This window comes from Salarias fasciatus, chromosome 23 (assembly GCF_902148845.1).
Source record: "Salarias fasciatus chromosome 23, fSalaFa1.1, whole genome shotgun sequence".
Taxonomy (NCBI): domain Eukaryota; kingdom Metazoa; phylum Chordata; class Actinopteri; order Blenniiformes; family Blenniidae; genus Salarias; species Salarias fasciatus.
Window position 1 is genome coordinate 9,977,615 of NC_043766.1, and position 20,464 is coordinate 9,998,078.

Sequence of the window (20,464 nt, forward strand, 5' to 3'; positions counted from 1 at the left end):
TTGGGAAGATATTTGACCTTTGTTTCTACTTCAAGAGTTAGTTTGACTTTTACACAGCGTGATTAAAATGAACAGGTTGATATTAGGTGTCTGCAGAGTTTAATGAAAAGGTTCTGGTGATTCAAAACAAGTGGCCTTTCTGTGTGGAGTTTGCATGGTCTCCTTGTGTCTTTGTGGGATTTCTCAAAGTACTCTGGTTTCTTATTCACAAGAATAATCCCTAATATTGATCCTGATTAGGTCAGCCAGTGAGACTGAATTGCCTGTGTGTGGGTGTATATGAATGTCTTCTTTGTGTCTTTTTCGATGGACCTGTCCAGGGAGTAGCAACTGCCATAGTAACATTGATGTAACTGGGGTGAATTAGATTTTGAAATTGAGATAAAAACAGGAAATTTGGTCAGCTTGACTCCAATTATGAAAAATTAAATGGAGTGTGGTTTTTTTTCCCGTTCAGATTGGTTAAATGTATAACTTTTGACATAAATTTGGGAAAATTCTCTTGTTGGTCTTTTAGAGGGTCTGTAGAACACTAAATTTTTATTAAATTATAATTAAAATAATTATTCATTTTAGTGCAGTATAATGCTAAATGCAATAAAAGCTACAGACTCTGCTCTTCCTTCATCACTTCTTAATTCAAAATCCAAAAACAGGCCTGTGAATCATTGAAGTTTGTTGAAGAATACTCTTCAGTCGCTGTTGACACAACTGACAGTTACCTGAATGTTTTGCAAAATCTATACAGAATGTTGCAACACAGTTATTTAGGTTTTTTACAGTATTATAATAGTAATTAGGAAAGTGACATACCATTTTACAACTTTTAAAGGTAAACAGGTTATGGGCAATGTTATGTGGCAGAAATTCAAAATTGCTTTACCTACTGACTAACGCATGTCTCTAATGTGTAGTCACTGAGATGTCATCTTCTTATGGAAAAACTTTCCCCAATACATGGGTCAAATAAGCATGTAAACAGTTATTAATTGATGAATACTGTTCAACCTCAAATGCAGATAGACATTTGTTTATCAGATGAACCAGTTTGGAGGAGCATTCTGTCATGAAATGAACTGCTCAGAATTGTACACAGACACATAGACCAAGTAATACTTATTTGCCTCCTTGTGTTTAACAACTCTCCTTCATTATTCATTGTTTTTTATGGCTCTTGTCGTCATTGTCAGAAAATTATACATTTTCAAAAATGTAACAACTTGGAAATATTTTTGAAAACATATAATAATTAATAAGAGTGCCTTATTAATTCCAGGAAAACTGGCAGGTGCCAGTGCTCACATTCACTATAATTTCACTCAAATTATACTTTAGCAATAATACATTGTAGTAACCCAGTGCAGTGTTGTTATGCACATTATCGCCAATACTTTTTAACTAGTTCTCATATATAGAACGAAATTTCGTTGATGTGTGCACCTGTGGTTTGAATGACAAGACAAGATCTATCTATCTATCTATCTATCTAGAAATTGTCATCTAAGTATCAAGCATCTAGGCACGCAGCTTCCCTAGCGGTGGATCTGATCCTATCTGAAACTCATCCTGCCTCAAACTCCAGCAACAGCTGTAGCAAAAAGGCAACAACATCAATAGACACGCCGCCCGTGCGTGATGACGCCACCGCAAGGCCCTGGCGTGTCGCGTAGCGTAACATTCCATTGAGAAGAAGAGGGAAAGATGGCGTCCTCTAACAATCCTCGCAAATTTAGCGAAAAAATCGCTTTGCATAATCAGAAACAGGCGGAGGAGACCGCGGCGTTTGAAGAAGTGATGAAGGACCTGAACATCACCCGGGCGGCACGGGTAAGCCCTCCGCCTCCCGGCGCTGTTTACATTGTGTTGCATTGCTGTTTTGGCAGCTATCGTCCACTGCGGAGATAAATCTGGACGCTGGGATGCCAAGTCGCCAAAGTTCACGTTACCGTCCCGAGCCGCATCAGCGCGGTGCCCCGGCGAGCGGTGGCCCGCGGCGCCTCTCTGACCGCGGCGGGCTCCGGGAGAAGCAGCCGCGGGTGCGCAGCCTCCGGCAGCTCGGAGAGCCCGCTGGAGCTGTGAATAATGTGCACCTGTTCCAGTTTGGCTGTTCGAGCTGGTTCTCTGCTTTACCGATGGCTGGCAAACCGTCTGCCGTTAAATCACCGTGTGTTAATATGTCACGAAAGTAAAGTGATGTAAATGTGATCGGAGCGGCATTGGCCGGAGAATGAGAGGCTGGAGCAGCTTCGATAAACCTGCCAGATGTTAACCAGCTGGGATGCTTTTTCCCCCCCTACAAGACGAAGCAATACAGGCACAAACTGTTGTTATTCCGATAATTAATCTTTTGAAAAGACTGTAGCACGTTTTTGTCTTCATAACGGGTTGCCTGTATTTTCCAATTTGAGGTTACAAGAAAAATAAACGCCTAGATGCCTTTGTGGCATTTTTCTTTACTACATATTTTCCATTTCCAGTGTATTTGACAACCACTGTTGAGAGAAAGTTCGTTTCAGGCGTTTGGGGGAAATGCAGCACCGTAATCATGTTTTTTTAAAGGCAAAAGGTGGTCACGACAAATCGATTCAGTTTTAATTTATCCCGTCTTCATCACTTGAATTACCTGAAAGAACTTTATTTTCCAAAGCATGTATTTGCACTATCCGTAAAACCTGTGTAAATTTAGCTTTTCAAATTTTGCAAAAATTTACCTGGAAATGATTCACACTGAACAACAACTTACAACCAGCAAACTTTAACTTTAAGGTTGTTTTTTTTGTTACCATCTCAGAAGACTGGCTTTCCTATCAGTTATTGTCTTTAATATGAAACTGTAATCTGCTCATGACCTTTTTAACATGTAATTTGATTTTGTGTAAAAGATTCTCTGATATATTATTTAAAAAAAATTTACACAATGATCAGTTCAAAAGTAACCATTTTTTCTTGACTGTGCTTTTCCTCTTACAATAATAAATAGATATTTTTGCAGTCCAATGAACAAAACAAAAAGTCTTAAATTTAACTGAAGATTTTATTGGCTGATTCACTACTTACAAATCACTATCTTATTAGCATGCTTTGAGGTAATTGTTTTGTTAGGAAAAAAACAAAAAAAAACTATTATTAATTGAAATGTGCAGATTTGTTTTGTCTTTTTGTCTTGGTGTACATTGAATATTTCTTAATCTTTAATCACCAGTGAAAAAAATGCAATCTAAAAAGATAACTTTAGACAAAGGGTGACATTTTCCATTGCTTGCTGACATTTTAAAAACTAGTCAATCAATGAATTCATTTACTATAAGCGACTTTTAAGAATCCAAATGAAAATGCTCATTACACTGTTTTCAGACTTTGAGTTGCGTTGTGTTGTCCTCGGCAACCACAAAATTCTGATTCTAATAAATATTTTATAACAAAATTAAAACACTTCTTAAAATATCTGCTGATTTTTCAGATGATGAGCTAATCTATGAATCAACTAATAGTTTGTTGTTGACCACAATGTAAGGACCATCGTGTTGTCAGGAAATGTTTCAGCTAATTGTTGGTCCGTTTGCTGGAAATGGTGCACACTATGCCACGTCAGTTTAAATCTAAGCTGTATTAATATTTACTGCAAGGGAAAAAAAAAAAGATTATTAAATTAACTGCTCAGTTTTATGGTCTCTGCCTGATTTCTTTGTGTTACCACCCATACATCAATCCACTGCATGACGTTCTGATCACCATTGATCATAGTTACGTTCATCTTTGGTATCAGGTTGTCCATCACCATGTTTTTCCGTAACATACATGCCTTTTGTGACTAGTCTTTGTATTTGCGACATGTTGATGTAATGGCTAGGTTTGTTACATGGAAAGTCTGACTGTAATTACACCAGCTGTCCATCAGGTGTCATTCACACAAGCTGAAGTGATTTGAATTTGCTGTGAAACATTGTCTGCCTCCCAATTTATTCATGAAACATCTGCCTGTCTCACTGTGTTTCATCTGTCAATTAATAGATTCATTAATCTCTCACATCGCCTCTGTGGATCCACATGCATCATTCATCTTCAGCATCTCTTTTTTTGTTTGTGAATCGGATCAATCATTCACTCATGCTTTCATGCAATTTTACTTTGCACAGTTGCAGTTACAGAAGACCCAGTATTTGCAACTAGGGCAGAATCGTGGACAGTACTATGGAGGCTCACTGCCCAATGTCAATCAGATTGGAAATGGCAACATTGACCTGCCTTTTCAGGTGAGCCCTTAGCCTCTCTTGGCTAGTAAATCAATGGTTTGTTCTAGTCCAGTATACGTTTCTCAGCTGTTGGTGCTAACATTGGGCATATAAAGGTGGCGGCTACTGCAGTGTTTGGTGAAAGATTGGTTCAAAGGAGTTAATTCCTTTAAAAGATATTTGAGAAAGTCTGCAGGCGTTTTGTTGGCTATTAAAGGGCGTAAAACATAATCCATCAGGTTTCATCACGCTTCAAGAGTGAAAGGAAAAGTTGTGTACTAAAAGCTACAATAGTTTTTACCCTGCAGTGAAATTTGGTTTCTAAATTTTAAAGTACACCATTGCTTGTCATGGCTTTCCATCTTTAAATACATTTGCCAACTCAAGCATCAGTATGGGGGGGCCCATGGCTTGACTCATTTGGAAATGAACACATGTGCACCATTAGCGTTGAGCTGTAATTAGGCTGTGCATTTTTCTGGCCTCATTCACTTGGTGTGTTCACCCTAGAACTCGGTGCTGGATACCAGTCGGACAACCAGGCACCACGGGTTGGTGGAGCGCGTTTACCGTGACCGGAACCGCATCACGTCTCCCCATCGACGGCCCCTGTCAGTCGACAAGCACGGACGTCAAATATCCTTCCAGCTTGTGATTATCAGAATACCTTGGCTTTGTTACTGTTTTTCTCTGATTTCGAATGAAAGTCTTGATTTGAGTCTGCTTCTAGATCTGCTTTGTTACTGTGGGCTGAACTTTCTGCACTTCACCCTGGTTTTTGTATATTACAAGTTTGTATTTAGGGCTGGGTAACATGACCCAAAATTCATTTCTCCGTATTTTTTTGTCAAAATGTTGATATATAATATAAAGTCTTATTTCTTTTTTTCTTTTTTTTTTTTTTCAAATTCAATTCTGGGTCAAAGTCACTACCAAATTGCAACACAGGCACTTTAATTCTCCACCAGCTGCACAAAATAAACATGAATTCTCCAGAAAAATAGTGAAAAACAGTGGCGTGCATTAAAAAAAAAATACATCTACATTTTAGTTCAGGGAGAAACTAGAGGGGGTCAGAGCAGTGAAATAACAGCACAATGATGCACATCCACCCACAGGCACTAATGTTTTACTGCAAATAAATACAATGCAGCCAGGAAAACAATATCTTCAAATGAGTACAATTTCAATATCATGCCCATTTGGAACTTTATGCTAAATCCAATGAAATGTCTGTAATTTCTAACGTAAAAATTTCACCACACATTACCCACCGTATTTCGCCAAACACTGACGTCCTTTGATAATACTAATTCCGTACGAATCTGCATCTCGGTGTTCGAGAAGTGTTTTAGTGGTTTATTTTTTTTAATTGTGCATCTTTTTCTCCCTTTTTCCCTCTTATGTAATGGAAGCTGTGGTGGCAATTATTTTAGAGGGTATGCCGTGCATTTACATGGGACTTTTTATTCCTCTGTAAATCCGAATAAAGCCTAATTCCACTCTGAAATGACCATGTAAACGCCTGAAAACTTTATTCACTCTTAAGTTTAAATCTGATTAGACCGGCGTGTTTATTCTCCTTTGGAAGCGGAATTATATGCTAATTAGGCGCATCCTCATTGAGTGTGGTTACAGGGTGTTTTTAATTTGGAATTGGTTTATTCTGAATTAAGTAATTCTGAATTTATTCAGAATAAATGAGCTTTGATTAGATTAGATGGCGGCCCACAGTCCACGTTTCGACTTGTATGGAGACGATTTATTTAACGGCAGTTTTAGAAGAATTGAATATAATAACAGTGGCTCAACGGGCACTTAACAACGCGGACATTTTCATAGATGTAGCATCAAAGTTAATCGAGAAAGAAAGAAGAGAAAAACGCTGTTTACTTCCTGGAGACGTCGGTACATCATGGCTGACCCCTGTTCAATTTGAAGGCGTCACAGACCCCGGCGTGAGAGAAGATTTAATCCTTCGTTTTTCCCATGTTAACACGAAGCTCATGAATATAATTCCAAATGACTTAATTCACAATAAAAGCATTCCGAATTAAAAACACCGTGTAACCACAATGGATGTCAAGCAGAGCATCATGCAGTAAAGACATTCTCCAACAGGTTTTAATACAAACGCCATTATGTCCCATTATCTCGACAGCACTGCTCAAGTCACGTTGCTGCTTTGACATGTGAGTGCAGCTCACGTCAGCGTGCGAGACGCTGTATGCATGCGATGAATAGGGAAACGTAATGACCCCTGAAACAGTTTTAACGCAAAAAGCTGTATCGATGTTATTGCTATTGTATTTTTCAATATCAAATTTTAGGAAAATGTTAATTATATCATAAGTTGTTATATATATCGCCCATCCCTATGAAACATTCCAAATTTCTCAAATATTCCGAATTTATTAAATGTTCTAAAACTGTCACACATTTTAAAACAACTAATATTCTAAAACTATGATTTATCATTTATCTGTTGCTTTGTTTATTTCAAGCTTTTGACAGAATACATACAATTTGAAAGAAGAAAAAAATCTTGAATCCATTCATTAATACTTGAAAGAGAGTTAGAAGACGAAAACTTGTTTAATCCCGTCCTCGGTTCACCTCGAACTAAACTTTAAATACTCATGTGTATCTAATAAACCTCAAGACCAGGACAGCAAGCAACTTGGGTGGTTAGCAGACTCTAATAACCCATTCAATGAATTTACATTCCCCAACCGAAGTGTACATGGAAATGGAACACAGTACTTCATGGTGGTGTTACCGCGGGCAACGGTCGATTTTCAAGCCACAATAACAACACAGCAATGATATCTGGAACTTAAAGAATAGCATATAATTCAAAGGAAACAACAATCACATGTCAACATTACAGTATTAATATACTCTGTCGTTATACTGGGACCAGACCAGGTGTTTACATGACAGTCGGTGGATATTTTGTCAGTTCTTGTGATGAGTATCCAGGCTGTTCCAAACTTTCACTCCACGTATAGACACACCAACATTTATATGAATGGTATGGAATTTAAGTGATGTGAAATCTCCATATCCTCTGAGGTTTTGAAAATTCTCCCAAATTTAGAAAAAAATGTGTGTTCCTTGGTTGTGACTCCTTGAATGCTTTGAATAAGATCACTGTTGTATGATATTTTACAAGATCCAGGAATTTTATTAGTTTGGACTGAATTAACGGATGTTGTGTTCTAGAAATCCTACTTTGTGAATGATACGCACTGTGCGTTGGTAACTGTTTCTCTACGCTTCAACACAATATGTGAAGTATTCGAGTACCATCTTCAGTATAACAGTATAATGTATGTAGTGCATTTCCATCATGGTATGGTTTTACTTTATTTACAATTGAAAGGCTTTTGGAGATGTTATTTTTTATGTGTTTGATGTAGGCTTTCCGTGATAATTTACTGGCTATTTTAACTCCTAGAAATTTATTCATTTTCAATTTGGACTTTGTTTAGTTATCTGTGGTTCTGAGTTGGTTTTCAGATTTCTAAAAATCATTACCTTGGTCTTATTAATACCATATATCCACTTTTTCAATTTATTTAATTCCATGTTTACTGTGGCTACAAGTTCATTGTAATTATTCCTACTAAAGAAAAGTTTTAGTGATTGAGAAATATTAAATATTGTCATTGATATAAACATTGAACTTTTTCGATCCTGAAACAGACCCCTGGGGAACACCACAGTCCTTCTAATGAGTTCAGTCCCATTTCTGTTTAGCAGCTTCTTATCACACCGAGGCAACATTCACACCCCTGATACCATAGAGTTTTGGTTTATTGTGCGGGATTGATTGATTCACACATTTTAAAGTAGTGGCTATATTAGTCATCTTCTCCAAAAAAAAAAAAAAAAAAAACAGTCAGTGATTGTCTGGCTTGTCATTCCTCGTCTAATATTGTCAGTAAAAATAATTTTGGCTCTGTTCCGTTATAGACGGACTCCACAGGGGTGCAGTGGTTAGCACTGTCGCCTGACAGACAGATGTCATGGCTTTTAATCAGGACATCTCTTCCTGTACACACTGTTTTCATGAGGTACCATCCAAAAGTGTGTGTTTGAGGCTCACTGGTGAACCTAGAAGGCGTGAAGTGAGATTGTGTGATTATCTGTCTGTAGCTTCACTGTGGTTCACCAGTGACCTGTCCAGGCTGCGCCCTTCCTTCAGCCATCGTCAGCTGGGATCATCTTCAGCACCCTGAAACCCGATTGAGATAATGGATGGATAGATGTGTTGCAGCTTGAGTGCCAACAAAATGTAAAATGGGAAGAGGCTTCTGATCTGGCTTTTTAATTACATTGGTTAAACAGCTTGTAATCAGACTGTAGTAAGAAGTGAACCCAAACTGCATTGAGCACATTACATTTTTTGTTGTGTTTTGTTTGTGGGAATGTGCCGAACCCCTCCAGTGAATTAGAAACTGAAGTGAAACAGTGCAGAAAACTCTTTATCCATAAGTTCTTGTTTTTGTTTTTTTTGTTTTTTCAACTCAAGAATTAATCGATGGCCCAGATTTTCTTGTTGTCATCAGTTATTTTTATTACCAGTCCTAACTATGTCACTAGATTAAACTAGATTTCACCTGTTCATTAACTTCACCCACGCTTGAGATTTTTTTTTTCAAAACGTTTTAATCACTTTTAGAGTCAGGCTTTCTTTGCTGCTCCTGTCCAACAAAGATCTGACTGGGTTGATTTTGGCCCCTGAAATATGACTTAGACTTCCCCTGGATTTGTTGTTGCACTACAGACTTTATGTAAAGAGGGTTATTTTTTTTAAATGTATCATTAACTTTTCATATTTTGCAGTCCTTTGGTATTACCGTACGTTGTTAAATGTACAGAGAAGTCACAGGTACATTGGTGAATCTTGTCTGATTTGATGATCTTGGTGTGGATGTGCTGGAAAAACTGGAATATAGGTGAAAACCCTATTCTTTGCTTTCTGCTCATTTTTCAGTTTTCTGGATGTTACAAACACTCTAGGAACTGTAACTTGGGAATCCACATTTCCAGTCCTCTCGGCTGCCCTGGGATAGGAATAAACGGGGTAATGAAACGCGTGTGTGCAGTTGGTTGTATCAGGTGCTTTGAGTTGGAGCTTTGAAGCAGCATCAAAATGAAGCTTATCTCAAATCTAGGCTTTATCCTTTCTGCTTGATTAGCCTTGACTAAATTCACATTGACAGCTGTCCTTACAGCTCAGTTTACCTCTCCCCACCACCAGACACTAGCTGGAGAAGGTAAGCCACGTCCCTTTGTCTACCTGCCAAAATGATAACTAGGACGTACTATCAGATACAGCCCACTTCCAAAAACTGCTGCAGCGAAATTTCTAAATTACAAACAAAGGCCACATATTAGCCAGTGGTGGCAAATAAACGTCAGTAATATGGTGCAATGCTTGTTGGATGTGAAGCTATACAAGTGGCCCTTTGCCAGTATTTGGCCATAAATTTGATGGCTCCTCATCTTTCCAACACATCCAGGACAAATTCGGACTCTGCCTTACACCAGAGCGCCATGAATCCCAAGCCGCAGGAGGTGTTTGCAGGGGGATCACAGGAGCTGCAGCCTAAACGAGGTAAAAGGAGATCCAATTACAAAGACACCGAGCGGTTCTTATTTATTAATGTGCAATGTACTAATGCAGACGGCAAACCTCGAATAACATAGAAGGGAGGATGTCACATAGAAGCAGATCTCCACTGTTTGTGAAATATTTATGGAGTAAATGGGTACTGATCTTTAGGAAAGCAGTGTTTCGGCTTGGTGGTAAAGACCAGCGGCCTGTACTGAAGTTACAGCTTCAAAAGAAGCCCATTCAGGAAGATCCAGAAAGGCAAATCTATAATTGACTGATTGCTCATTGATTATGTCTTTTTATGTGTGAGGCTCTGATAAAATGAATCCAAGATTAGCTGGCTTCTACTCAGTCTGTCTGGTGGTCACCTTGCTATTTTTAGACTCTCAGGAATCTGGTGCACAGCACTATATTCTGCATGACTGGCTCAGATATTGATGACTCATTTCTTGCACTGATTTGAATTGTTGTGTATTTTGCTATAGCAAGCAACTGAGTCTTGCTGTTTCACTAATTAGTACTGCTGCTAACAGTGCCTGGGACGGAGAGCTCAGAGTCAAATGCAGACAAGGATGCACAGAAACAGTTGTGGGATGACAAGAAGGTACCGATGGGACAGGGAAGGGCTGCAAAGTGTACACTTTCAGTGCAAGATGCTCCACTCATGTTTGTATTGTCTCCTCAGGATGATTCTTCAAAGTCTAACACATGTGACGTCCCTGGAATCAAGTGAGTGACAAGTCTTACTTTATTTTCACATCAAAGATCTCTGTGCTTGAACTAAGTTACTGAAGCTGTCTGTAACTGTGTCGCTGTGATTCTCAGTGGTCGGATGTTTCACTCGTTTTGTGATCTCTCTTTATCAATAACTATTTATTTTGTTTGTTTGCTTTAGTATATTCCCATCACCGGACCAGGAGTTGAACCCATCTGTGCTCCCAGCTGCACACAACACTGGCGGTTCACTACCTGATTTAACTAACATCCAGTTCCCTCCGCCTCTGTCAACTCCACTGGACCCTGAGGACCCTGTGGCCTTCCCCTCCCTCAGCTCCGCTAACAGCACGGGCAGCCTGACCACCAACCTCACCCACCTGGGCATCAGTGCCGCCAGTCACGGTAATGTGTGCCGTCTCTGCTTCATTAATCAATAATTATTCATTCATCAAACCATCCCTGTGTTCAGAATCCATAACCTCGCAAAGAGTTTTAATATCACTGAAATCGGTGAATTGTCTTGAGAAAGCCAGAATTGATGTTTATGTTTCAGAGTCTTGAGGTGTTTAATTATGCAGCACCTTCTCAGACGAAGCTTAAAAAACATGTCAGGAGGATTCTCTTCTTGCCAAAAAATAGCAGCCTACAATTAGATGCTCTCCTGTCACCCCCTCTAGTGTAAGCACATGCAGTGTTGGCGTGAGTGTGGAGCGTGGATCAGCAGGCTGCTGGCCGCCTTCTCTTCCTTCCCGAAGCGCTGAGCCGACCCAAAACGGTGAAAGGCTGCACCGTTTTGGGTCGGCTCAGCGCTGTCTACTAGTCACAGCCACTCACACTACATTACCTGAAGAATGGAAAAACATTGTTCATAGATCAATATTTTCTGCTACATTTATCATCTGCAGATATAAAGTGAGGTCGCTTGTGATTTTGTTTGCAGTTGTCATCCTGCGTCTCCGAAGACAGAAAGAATAAACAGTACAGCGTGAAAATAATGCAGAGAGACACTGGAGAAAACTGATGTTCATCCTAATGTCATAATTGAAAGCTCAGTGTTGCTGCTTGTAATTTAGACATTTTTCAACTGTTACACTCAGAGGAAACAACTTGTCTTGCCTGTTGGCATTATGATTTAGTGGAAAAGTCCTAAAATCCGAGGATCATCCCTCATGCTGCTGCACACATAAACCGCAGATTAATTAAAACGTTTAGTGTGAAATATCTTGAATAGAAAGTTACTGCTGATTTGTTTTTTAATTGATAATTGTGGTGACTGACTGAGTTGGTAGAGCAAGTTGTCTTCCAATCAAATGATGTGCGGATCCACCCTCTATTGAAGTGTCCTTGAGCAAGACACTACATTCCAAATTGCTCCCAATGCAGGCTGAGTCCTCGATACCGCCAAACCTGTGTTAGCGTGCATGAATGGGGGAACATGACCAACAGTGATGTGCTTTCAGACAGTTAAAGCTGTGAAAAGATCAATTTAACTTTCAACAGAATCATTCTCTTTATTTGTATGCAGATTTGAGTTAGTTTTAGTTTTTGATCAGAACATAGCTGAATGGGAGACAGTCACAGCTCCACTTGAGATTGTTTCAATTCAAAATTTTATTCAAACATGTTTCTCATTCGATTCTGTTGATGTGAAAAATTATCACATTAATACTCAGTGTCATGTTTCCATGAGAGCTGTGGGGTTTTTTTTTTCTTGTCATCCTTTACATCTCCAGATGTCTTCAGTTGCATTTATTTTGATTCTCAGGGATCCCCGCTTCCTCTCAGCCTACCATGACGGCAATGGCACAACGCCGCCAGCCACCCGTGGTGCCACTCACCCTCACCTCCGACCTCCACCTTCAACAGTCGCCGCAGCAGCTGTCACCCACCCTTTCCTCGCCTGTTAACATCACGCAGGTAAATCAATGAAACCTACATTTAAACGTTTTGAGAATCTCTTTGTGTGAGTCCTGTCAGTGACGGTTAACAACTCTAGACTTTTTCCACTTTGAATGGATCAAACAATGCTGATCGTATTTACTGTCATGTCCTGCTGATATTGGGAGCGGTGGTGGACTAGAGGTTAAAGGAACAGGCTTTCAGTCAGAGTTCAAAGGTTTGATTCACTCAGAGGACAGGCCGCTGCTGTGGATCTCTAAGCATGACCTTTGACCCCTGTGTAATAGAATGGGTAAATGCAGAAAAATGAATTTCTGCAAGGAGACTGATAAAGTATAATTAGTTTATATCATCATTGGATTTTTATGTCACATGTAGATAATAGGACAAATAATCATATGACCTACGCATTAGGACAGTGTGATATGGCAAACAGTAGCTTTTCTTCTGTTCAGAGTCCAGCCTGAACACCAGCAGAATGCACAAAGCCACTGAAATTAATACTGTCCAGAAAATCAGAGCAGTCGACTGTCCTGAGTAAAGACTGTGAGAAAGTGAAACGCAAGCAACACATGACCTCTCCCTCATACCAAACAGGAAGTTATGGTTAAATTCCAGACTTTCTGTACATTCACCATCAAAGATGTTGTTTTCAGCAGCTGCTTGCAACTTTTTTTTCTGAGAGTTGAAGCTCTTAAGTAGTGCAAAGATAAAAATTTCCACCCATCTGTGTTTCTCAACTCTCTTAAGCTTTTCTGCCCTGGATGGGCTCCCATTGTAATGTTATGGAGAAAGTGAGATAAAAGCTTTACATCATAACCAACCTTATTTTTTGAAGTCCTTTATTCAGGATGTTTTTTTGTATTTTATATATTCAACATTTGAGTAACAACCTTCAGACTGCTGTGACATTTGTCTTGAACCAGGTTTAAACAAACTGAGACCAGCATATTAGAGATTTCTTCATATTCTGATTGCAGCTGCTTCCAGTACATCAGCAGCTAGCAAGAGCCTAGTGTCAAATTACTAGTACTAAATGCTGCCAGTCTGCAGCTTCAGAGTTGTTAAAAAGTGGTGTTCCTGGAAGGCAGCCCATTAGAAGAAAGTCTGCAAGAGGAGCTTTGAAGGGATAGTAGCTAAATTGCTCCTTTTTAGCAGAATGTGCTGACAGCATGGTCGGGCTCAGTTACAGCAATGAGGAGTGTTGAGGTTAGAATCCTATATACTTTCTTTAGTGTGTTTCTGTAATGTGGAAGTCTGAAAATTAGCACAGCTGGTCACCCTCAAACAGTGTGATCTGCATATGGCTAGATATATTGCTTCAACAAGTCCCTATTTACACAAATATGAGTAAATAACTGGTTCAGAGTCTATTTTTTTTTTAAAAACAAGCAAAAACGTGAAATCTAGATGTGATGAGGACACTTTCAGTTCACGCTGCATATTCAGTACCTCGCTGGATGAAACCCGCCGGCGTGCTTCTTTGTGCAGGTCGTGCCAACAGAGCCGCTGACCCTGGAGCAGCAGCTCTCCCAGTACCCCCTGTTCAACCAGCTGACAGCTCAGGCCCAGGCTCAGCTGCTCAGTGACCTCCAGAAGCAGCAGGCCCTGCCGCAGGGTATCCAGCTCATCACCTTGCCAACTCTCGCCTCCTCCGGCACGCCCACCGCCACAGTCAGCAGCCCCTCCCCAGACAGCCAGACCACCGCCAGCATCAGCATCGGCTCGGTAAGAGGCGAGACGGTTTTAGTGAGGAAAGTCGAAGCTGAGGCAAAAGTTTGACAAATTGAATGGGAGCGTTTTGTTTATCCCTGAATTTCAGTTCTTTTTACCACTCTGTTGTTCCGAGACTTTTCCAGCTACCCAGAATACGTCCCAGATAATTGCCTGCACACTTTTTCTGTGGCAACTTAATTGATATATTTTTTTTTGTAGAGGGGAATAGAAAGAATAACCCTTATCAGCAGAAAGGTATCTATACTTAAGACTTGTCAATAATTACGCATTTCACACCACTTTCTTAAAAGGCAGGAAAAAGGTGTTAGACGTTTTCAGTTTTCAGGGATATATTTTGCCCTCACTTTGAATTGAATAAATTAACAAATTCTGTTCTATTTTGCAATTCTTTTAATTTACAGTGGTCTGTTATACACAAATATACCAGGTCAGATTTAGAAAACTGTTAACATTGAAAGAGCCATATGTGACAGTCACTGTGACAAAAAGACAAACTACATGTCTACAACAAATTTATGAAACAACTCACAAAAGTTACATTTTTAATTTGAATGAGATTTCATTAAAAAGGTTGAGCTATTGATCAATATCTTCTTTCCACCTTCACCAGTGAACCGACAGTTGTGTGTGGCCAGTAGACGTCGCACAAGTGTCCCACGCTTTGCCTGGCAGTGGCTGGTGTGATTTCCCACCCCTGCACTCTCAGTATATTATGATAGGACTGATGCCCTCTCACGTCCCGTCCGTTCAGGTGTGTGTGTGACAGGCATGAAGCATAGTGCTAGCTAACCCTCTTCCCTCCAACAGTATCGCAATCAGACTGGCTCACCAGCCACTCAGTCTCCAACCTCCCCAGTCTCCAATCAAGGCTTCTCCCCGGCGGCTCGGCCTCAAGTAAGGGCCCTCCCACTAGCTGGCTGCTGTTTGGGGCAAGGGCTTTGCTCCTGGGGGAAAGCTAATTGTAGACAGTTAGGCTGTTTTTCATCCTCCGTATCTGCAGTTAACCTCTCATGGTGTTGGCAGAAGCATAACTCATCCCTTCATCACCACAGTCACTGTTCACTTTGTGCATGACAACATGGTGAGAGTTTTGTGATGGAGGCCCTGACCATTTGAAGGTTGGAAACGTTAACGTGTCTTCCCGGATGTGCAGACGTCGTGTGTGAACACGGCCGAGACGCTTTACTGTTGCGGGTTAGCTGCAGTAACACAACTGCAGGTCTGAGAGTGTGTCTCTTCCTCACTCTTTAGACAAGCAAGTCAGTAGTGATCTTTACTTACATCTTTACAGACAGGTACGTGTGTGTGTGTGTGTGTGTGGGGGGGGGGGGTTGAATACTTCACTCCTGTTTTTTAATATCTAAAAGCACATGGGTAAACGATGGCAGTTGGGGACGGGGTGGTGAGTGTCGAGGCACAGCAGTTCTCAAAATATGGAAATTGGGGTATGTCTTTTCCAGTTATGAAATTTTCTGTTTGTTTTGGAAGAAAAAACATTGAGACAAACAAAAAGAGTGGTTTAGTATTACTGTGACTTATTTTAGCTGAACGCACAGTTTCATAGATATACTTATTATGTATTTGGAGCAGTGGTGCCTCGAGGACAGGGAAGTGAATGGGGGATTGGATGTTTGCAGGTTTGAATCCCACAGGTGATAGGTCACTACTGTGGGTCCCTGAGCAAGACCTTTGACCTCCATCAGCTCCCTGGAGCGCCCTGACAGGCTGCTGCTCCTAATATGTGTAGTTAAGGCCGACTCCAAATGGGTTGAATGCAAAGAGAGAGTTAAGCTTAGTGTAACAGAAACAAAATACAATCATGAGCTAACCTTAATTACAAAACTCAACAACAGTTGAAATAGTTTTAACACAATATTTCAGATTGAAGGCGTCTGGGAGTTGTTTTGATTGTCTATGGATGCAAACAGAACTGACTGTGTGCAGCATGAGAGTTGGGCAACATTCTTTTGTTCTAAGTAATTAGAAAAAATGGTGTCCAGGTCTGGTGTTTCAATAAGAGGACGACTTGGAAAAGTTTTGAATGTGCACTTTTTATGAGATGACTCAGAATATGTTAAAAGAAAAGTCAGTGCAACATGTGAAATATGTTCCTCCCAGAACCTCAATTTCTATTGTGCAACATAAACTACTGAACCGGGAAAAAAACATTTACACATTTTTTTTGCAAATCTTTGCAGGAACACCGGCCTTATCGTGAGTCCGAAGCATCTTTAGCAGCCAGTCGGAGCACTGAGCTCTTAAATGTTCCCCAGTTTACATCTGTTATTAACATACAAACAAATGCAGCACAGCGTCGGCTGTCTTCAGGGCTTTTTCCTCATGTTGAGGGAAACATTTGGCAGTGAGGGACTGCATGTGTTTATTACTACACCTCAGATATTCAGTCTTTCCCAGGTACAAGTCTATTTCACGGCAAAAAGCCATATCAAGAAATACAGTTTACTATAAGGAAGTTATTTACATTAGTGGCAAAAACATAGTTTAAATCTAAGGTAGTTTAATTGCAAGTGTCAATTGACAAAATTATATGACAATTAAATCTGTTTTCCTCTTCGATAAATGTTTGCTAAACTTAAATATTTTTAGAACTCCAGCAGTGCTCTTTAAGATAAATTCTGTTAGTTTGTATTTTGTTCACTGTCCTTACTCCATAATATTACAGGAAATAATCTGTACTGCCTGAAGTAAATATAAGAGAGACCAAGTCGCTGCACAAACACTCCCACCCATTGCTCAAATCAGATTTCACACTGGAAATCTTCAGAGTGACACACAGCTCAAGTGTTTTCTATCCCGAAGAGAGGAAAACGGATCAGTTACACTCCACTAATTTTCTGGGCTTTTATGGAGAAGTCTGAGTCATGTCTGACAAGAATTTTATTAATGGTTTCACTGGGACTCCACCACTAAAATAAACCATTCACACAGTGTTGACTTTGTGTTCAGTGGTGCTTTTCTCATCGCAACTGAATTTATGAAGAGAAATTCCAGCATTTGTCAACCTGGGTGGTGTTCTTATTATTTTTGTGTCCACTGTGACCATCCAACAGTCATGCTGACATTTTATTCACCACCTTCGATACAGATTCAAACAGAAGTTTCAGATAATCAGATAATCCCGACAGTGGAAAAAAAAATTAATTTATATACCTGTATATATAAATTTTTAAGTATCGTTGAACTAAGTATAACTAAGTATCGTTGCTTTACCAAATCTTCACAGTGGTGGTGAGTTCAGTGTTACAGTGACTGATAAAACAAATTAACAGAAACAATTCGAACAAGCCCAAGTTGAAATACCCAAATTTCCCTTTAATAAGTTAATTTGTGTTTGTTTCATGGTGAATGGGGCTGAAGCGGATCACACTTCACTGCACTGTGGTGTGGGACAGAAAAAAAAAGACTAAAAACGTCATCACATTCACACATCCATCATCCCGTGTTTTGATTTTTTTTTTTTTTTTTTTTTTTTTTTTGTCATGTTGAAATTATTTATTAGTTTCAGTTTTAGACTGGACCATCTGAAATGTCACATTTCTGTATTTATACCATTTTAATAGCCTCTTTTTGCATCTCAACCGCGACAGCCCTCGCCATGAAAGACATTTGCTTTATCACTGCTCAGTCCGATAGTTGTGTGATTTGGTGTTTCGCTTGTTCTTTTGTTTGTTTGTTATTCATTGCTGAAATGTCTGCCTGTGGACTTAAAACAGTTCTCCCTCTATGCTCAGTACTGTTTGCGTGCTTTAATTGTAGTCACCTTTCCGTGACTGGCTCTGAATTGTGTCTCTTACATTCCTTCCTGCAGGCACATTCCCGTGGTGGGCAGCATATTTGGAGACTCCTTTTATGATCAGCAGTTGCGTCGAGGCAGACAATGCTCTCTCTCACCAGGTAGCAAAGGTGAACGCGTGGCGCGCCGACGCTGTTCTCTGGGTTTTAAATCCTCTCTCTGTGTTACGCCTTTCAGCTCGAGCAGTTCAACATGATCGAAAGCCCCATTAGCTCCACCAGCCTTTACAGCCAGTGCTCCACCCTGAACTACACACAGGCAGCCATGATGGGGCTGACCGGGGAGCAGCTGCGGACTCCCAGCAGCTCGGCTACGCAGCCACGGCAACATCCAAACATCATCCTCACAGTAGCCGCGCCAAGCCACACCCACCCCGGGCCTTTCAGCTGTTTATGGAAACTTTGTGCACACTCATGACAGGGCCACGCCATTTTTTTTACTATATTACTATATCCACAATCTGTCTACTCTAAATTAAGTAAATCCAGGTTTTCGTTTGTGATCACATCATAAAACTCCTGATCCTGAGAGTTACTCTCCGTATCTTAACTCATGACATGTTTGAAATGGAAGTTCATTCTAGAATTTAGGTTACGAGTCTAATGTGGATTAGTCACATCATTCCTGCTGGGCCTGCTCGTTGTTCACAGATATCACATGTCTCAGTCACAGGTGAATCCCCGCCGAGCCTCTCCAAAGAGCTGACCAACTCTCTGGCTGGCGTTGGCGACGTTAGCTTCGACGCAGACTCTCAGTTTCCTCTGGATGAGCTGAAGATCGACCCGCTCACCCTGGACGGACTACACATGCTCAACGACCCCGACATGGTGCTTGCCGACCCCGCCACCGAGGACACGTTCAGGATGGACCGGCTGTAACGACAGAGGCCGACGGTAGCTGGGTACAAAGAGGAAGAAAAGGGACGCACTTACTTGTGAATGGAGAGAAGAAAAGGGCAGGATGAACCCTCTCCCTCGTTGCATGGCCGTCCAGCTGTCCGACCTCGCCCTCAACTCAGTGAAGCCCTTTGAAACGATGTGCCACCAAAGACAACAGGGAAAAAGACATCCAGTGGCTTTCCGGGGACGGCCTCGCTGTCGTTTGAATGAGATTGGTTCGCTCAGCGCTTTTGCTAGGCTGCTGTGTTTACAGTGTACCATTACATGCCACATATACTCCAAAATGCACATTTGACCAATTTTATTTCTTCCATATCCACTTTAATATTTGTTTGTTGATGTTTGCTTGTAGCAGGAAGCTGCCAGGACATTGGGCTAAAACGAATCCGTTCTGACCGGCTGTGTACAAAAAAAGAAGAAAAAACAAAAAACAACAGGCAGGTTTGCCCAAAACCTGCTAAGAGATTAATCGGTTTTCCCATCATGCCATAATGGCTTTCTATTTCACATTCAAGCTTTATTTTTGACAACCAATGTTACTTTCATCATGTACTGTATGTGTTTCATGTATTTATATGTTTTATTTATTTGTTTAAAGATTTTGTATTCCATTTCATAATTTAAATTTGATGCCAAAATGCTATCTGTTGTCAAGTGTAAACTTGCACTGATGTATTATGTGTCTATTTATTAATTGCTAAAGTATTTATATATGTGTTTTGTTGAACTTTGGTTAATGAAGGAGTGCAAAACTCCCCATAGTTGCTCTTTGGTGTTCGATGTGCCATTCTCTGGTGTAGGACGTGGTCAGTGTTGTCGAGCTGCAGCTCAACAAATTTGAATATATCAGTTTTTAGCACGGCTTCAGAAAATGTGGCGTACTTCAAAAACAGGTTGGTTTCATGCTGTTTGAATTACTTTTTTTTTTTCCGAAGAACTCATCAGGTATTTTGTATTGCACAAAAACGCAAAAAAAAAAAAAAAAAGATCAAACAACAATACGTCCAAATTAATTTTCTGCCAGAGAAAAGCCAATGTCTACACAATATATTCAGTCAGAGTTTCTTCTCAGTGGAGGAAGGCATCTGTTTTAAAACCAGAGATCGCTAAAATCTTTTTAAGTCGTCACTGTGAACTCACCTGATTTTGCCCTTACAGGAGTATTCTACTGTTCTTCTTAAGTGTCTATTGCGACAGCGTATTTTCAGTATCGTAACAATTTTCTTGTATTTCAGGAGGAACCCTTTGTCCGTGATCTTTGTGGTACGGTGTGTAAGTTTGAGAATTAATGTACTGTATTTTGCAGCAGTACACTTTATAGCCAAATTGTTGATGTTTTATAAAAGTGGGGCAAAAAAAAGAAAAACAAAAAAAGGGAGAAAAAAAAAACACCCGGACAGGTTTGAAAGTGTGTGAGAAGGAGTGCAATTATGGGGAGGCTTTTTGCTCCTTGACAGGGAAGCTCTTACAAAATCGCATCCTGACTTTTGACACGTGATTAACAGAAGGATATTCGTCAATACCTCCAAATGGCTCTTTT

General features: G+C 40.2%; 1 protein-coding gene across 1 annotated transcript; it reads left to right on the forward strand.

Annotated features, from left to right (window-relative positions):
• The first annotated feature begins 1,693 nt into the window (after positions 1–1,693).
• crtc1b (CREB regulated transcription coactivator 1b) lies at positions 1,694–19,463 on the forward strand. Its single transcript, XM_030083392.1, is given in 15 exon segments — positions 1,694–1,827; positions 4,137–4,253; positions 4,743–4,868; positions 9,456–9,517; positions 9,764–9,858; positions 10,392–10,462; positions 10,544–10,587; positions 10,754–10,977; positions 12,341–12,492; positions 13,966–14,202; positions 15,019–15,105; positions 18,042–18,097; positions 18,099–18,126; positions 18,203–18,371; positions 18,689–19,463. Coding segments are annotated over 15 exon segments (1,809 nt in total). The 5' UTR covers positions 1,694–1,701; the 3' UTR covers positions 18,904–19,463.
• Positions 19,464–20,464: the final 1,001 nt, after the last annotated feature.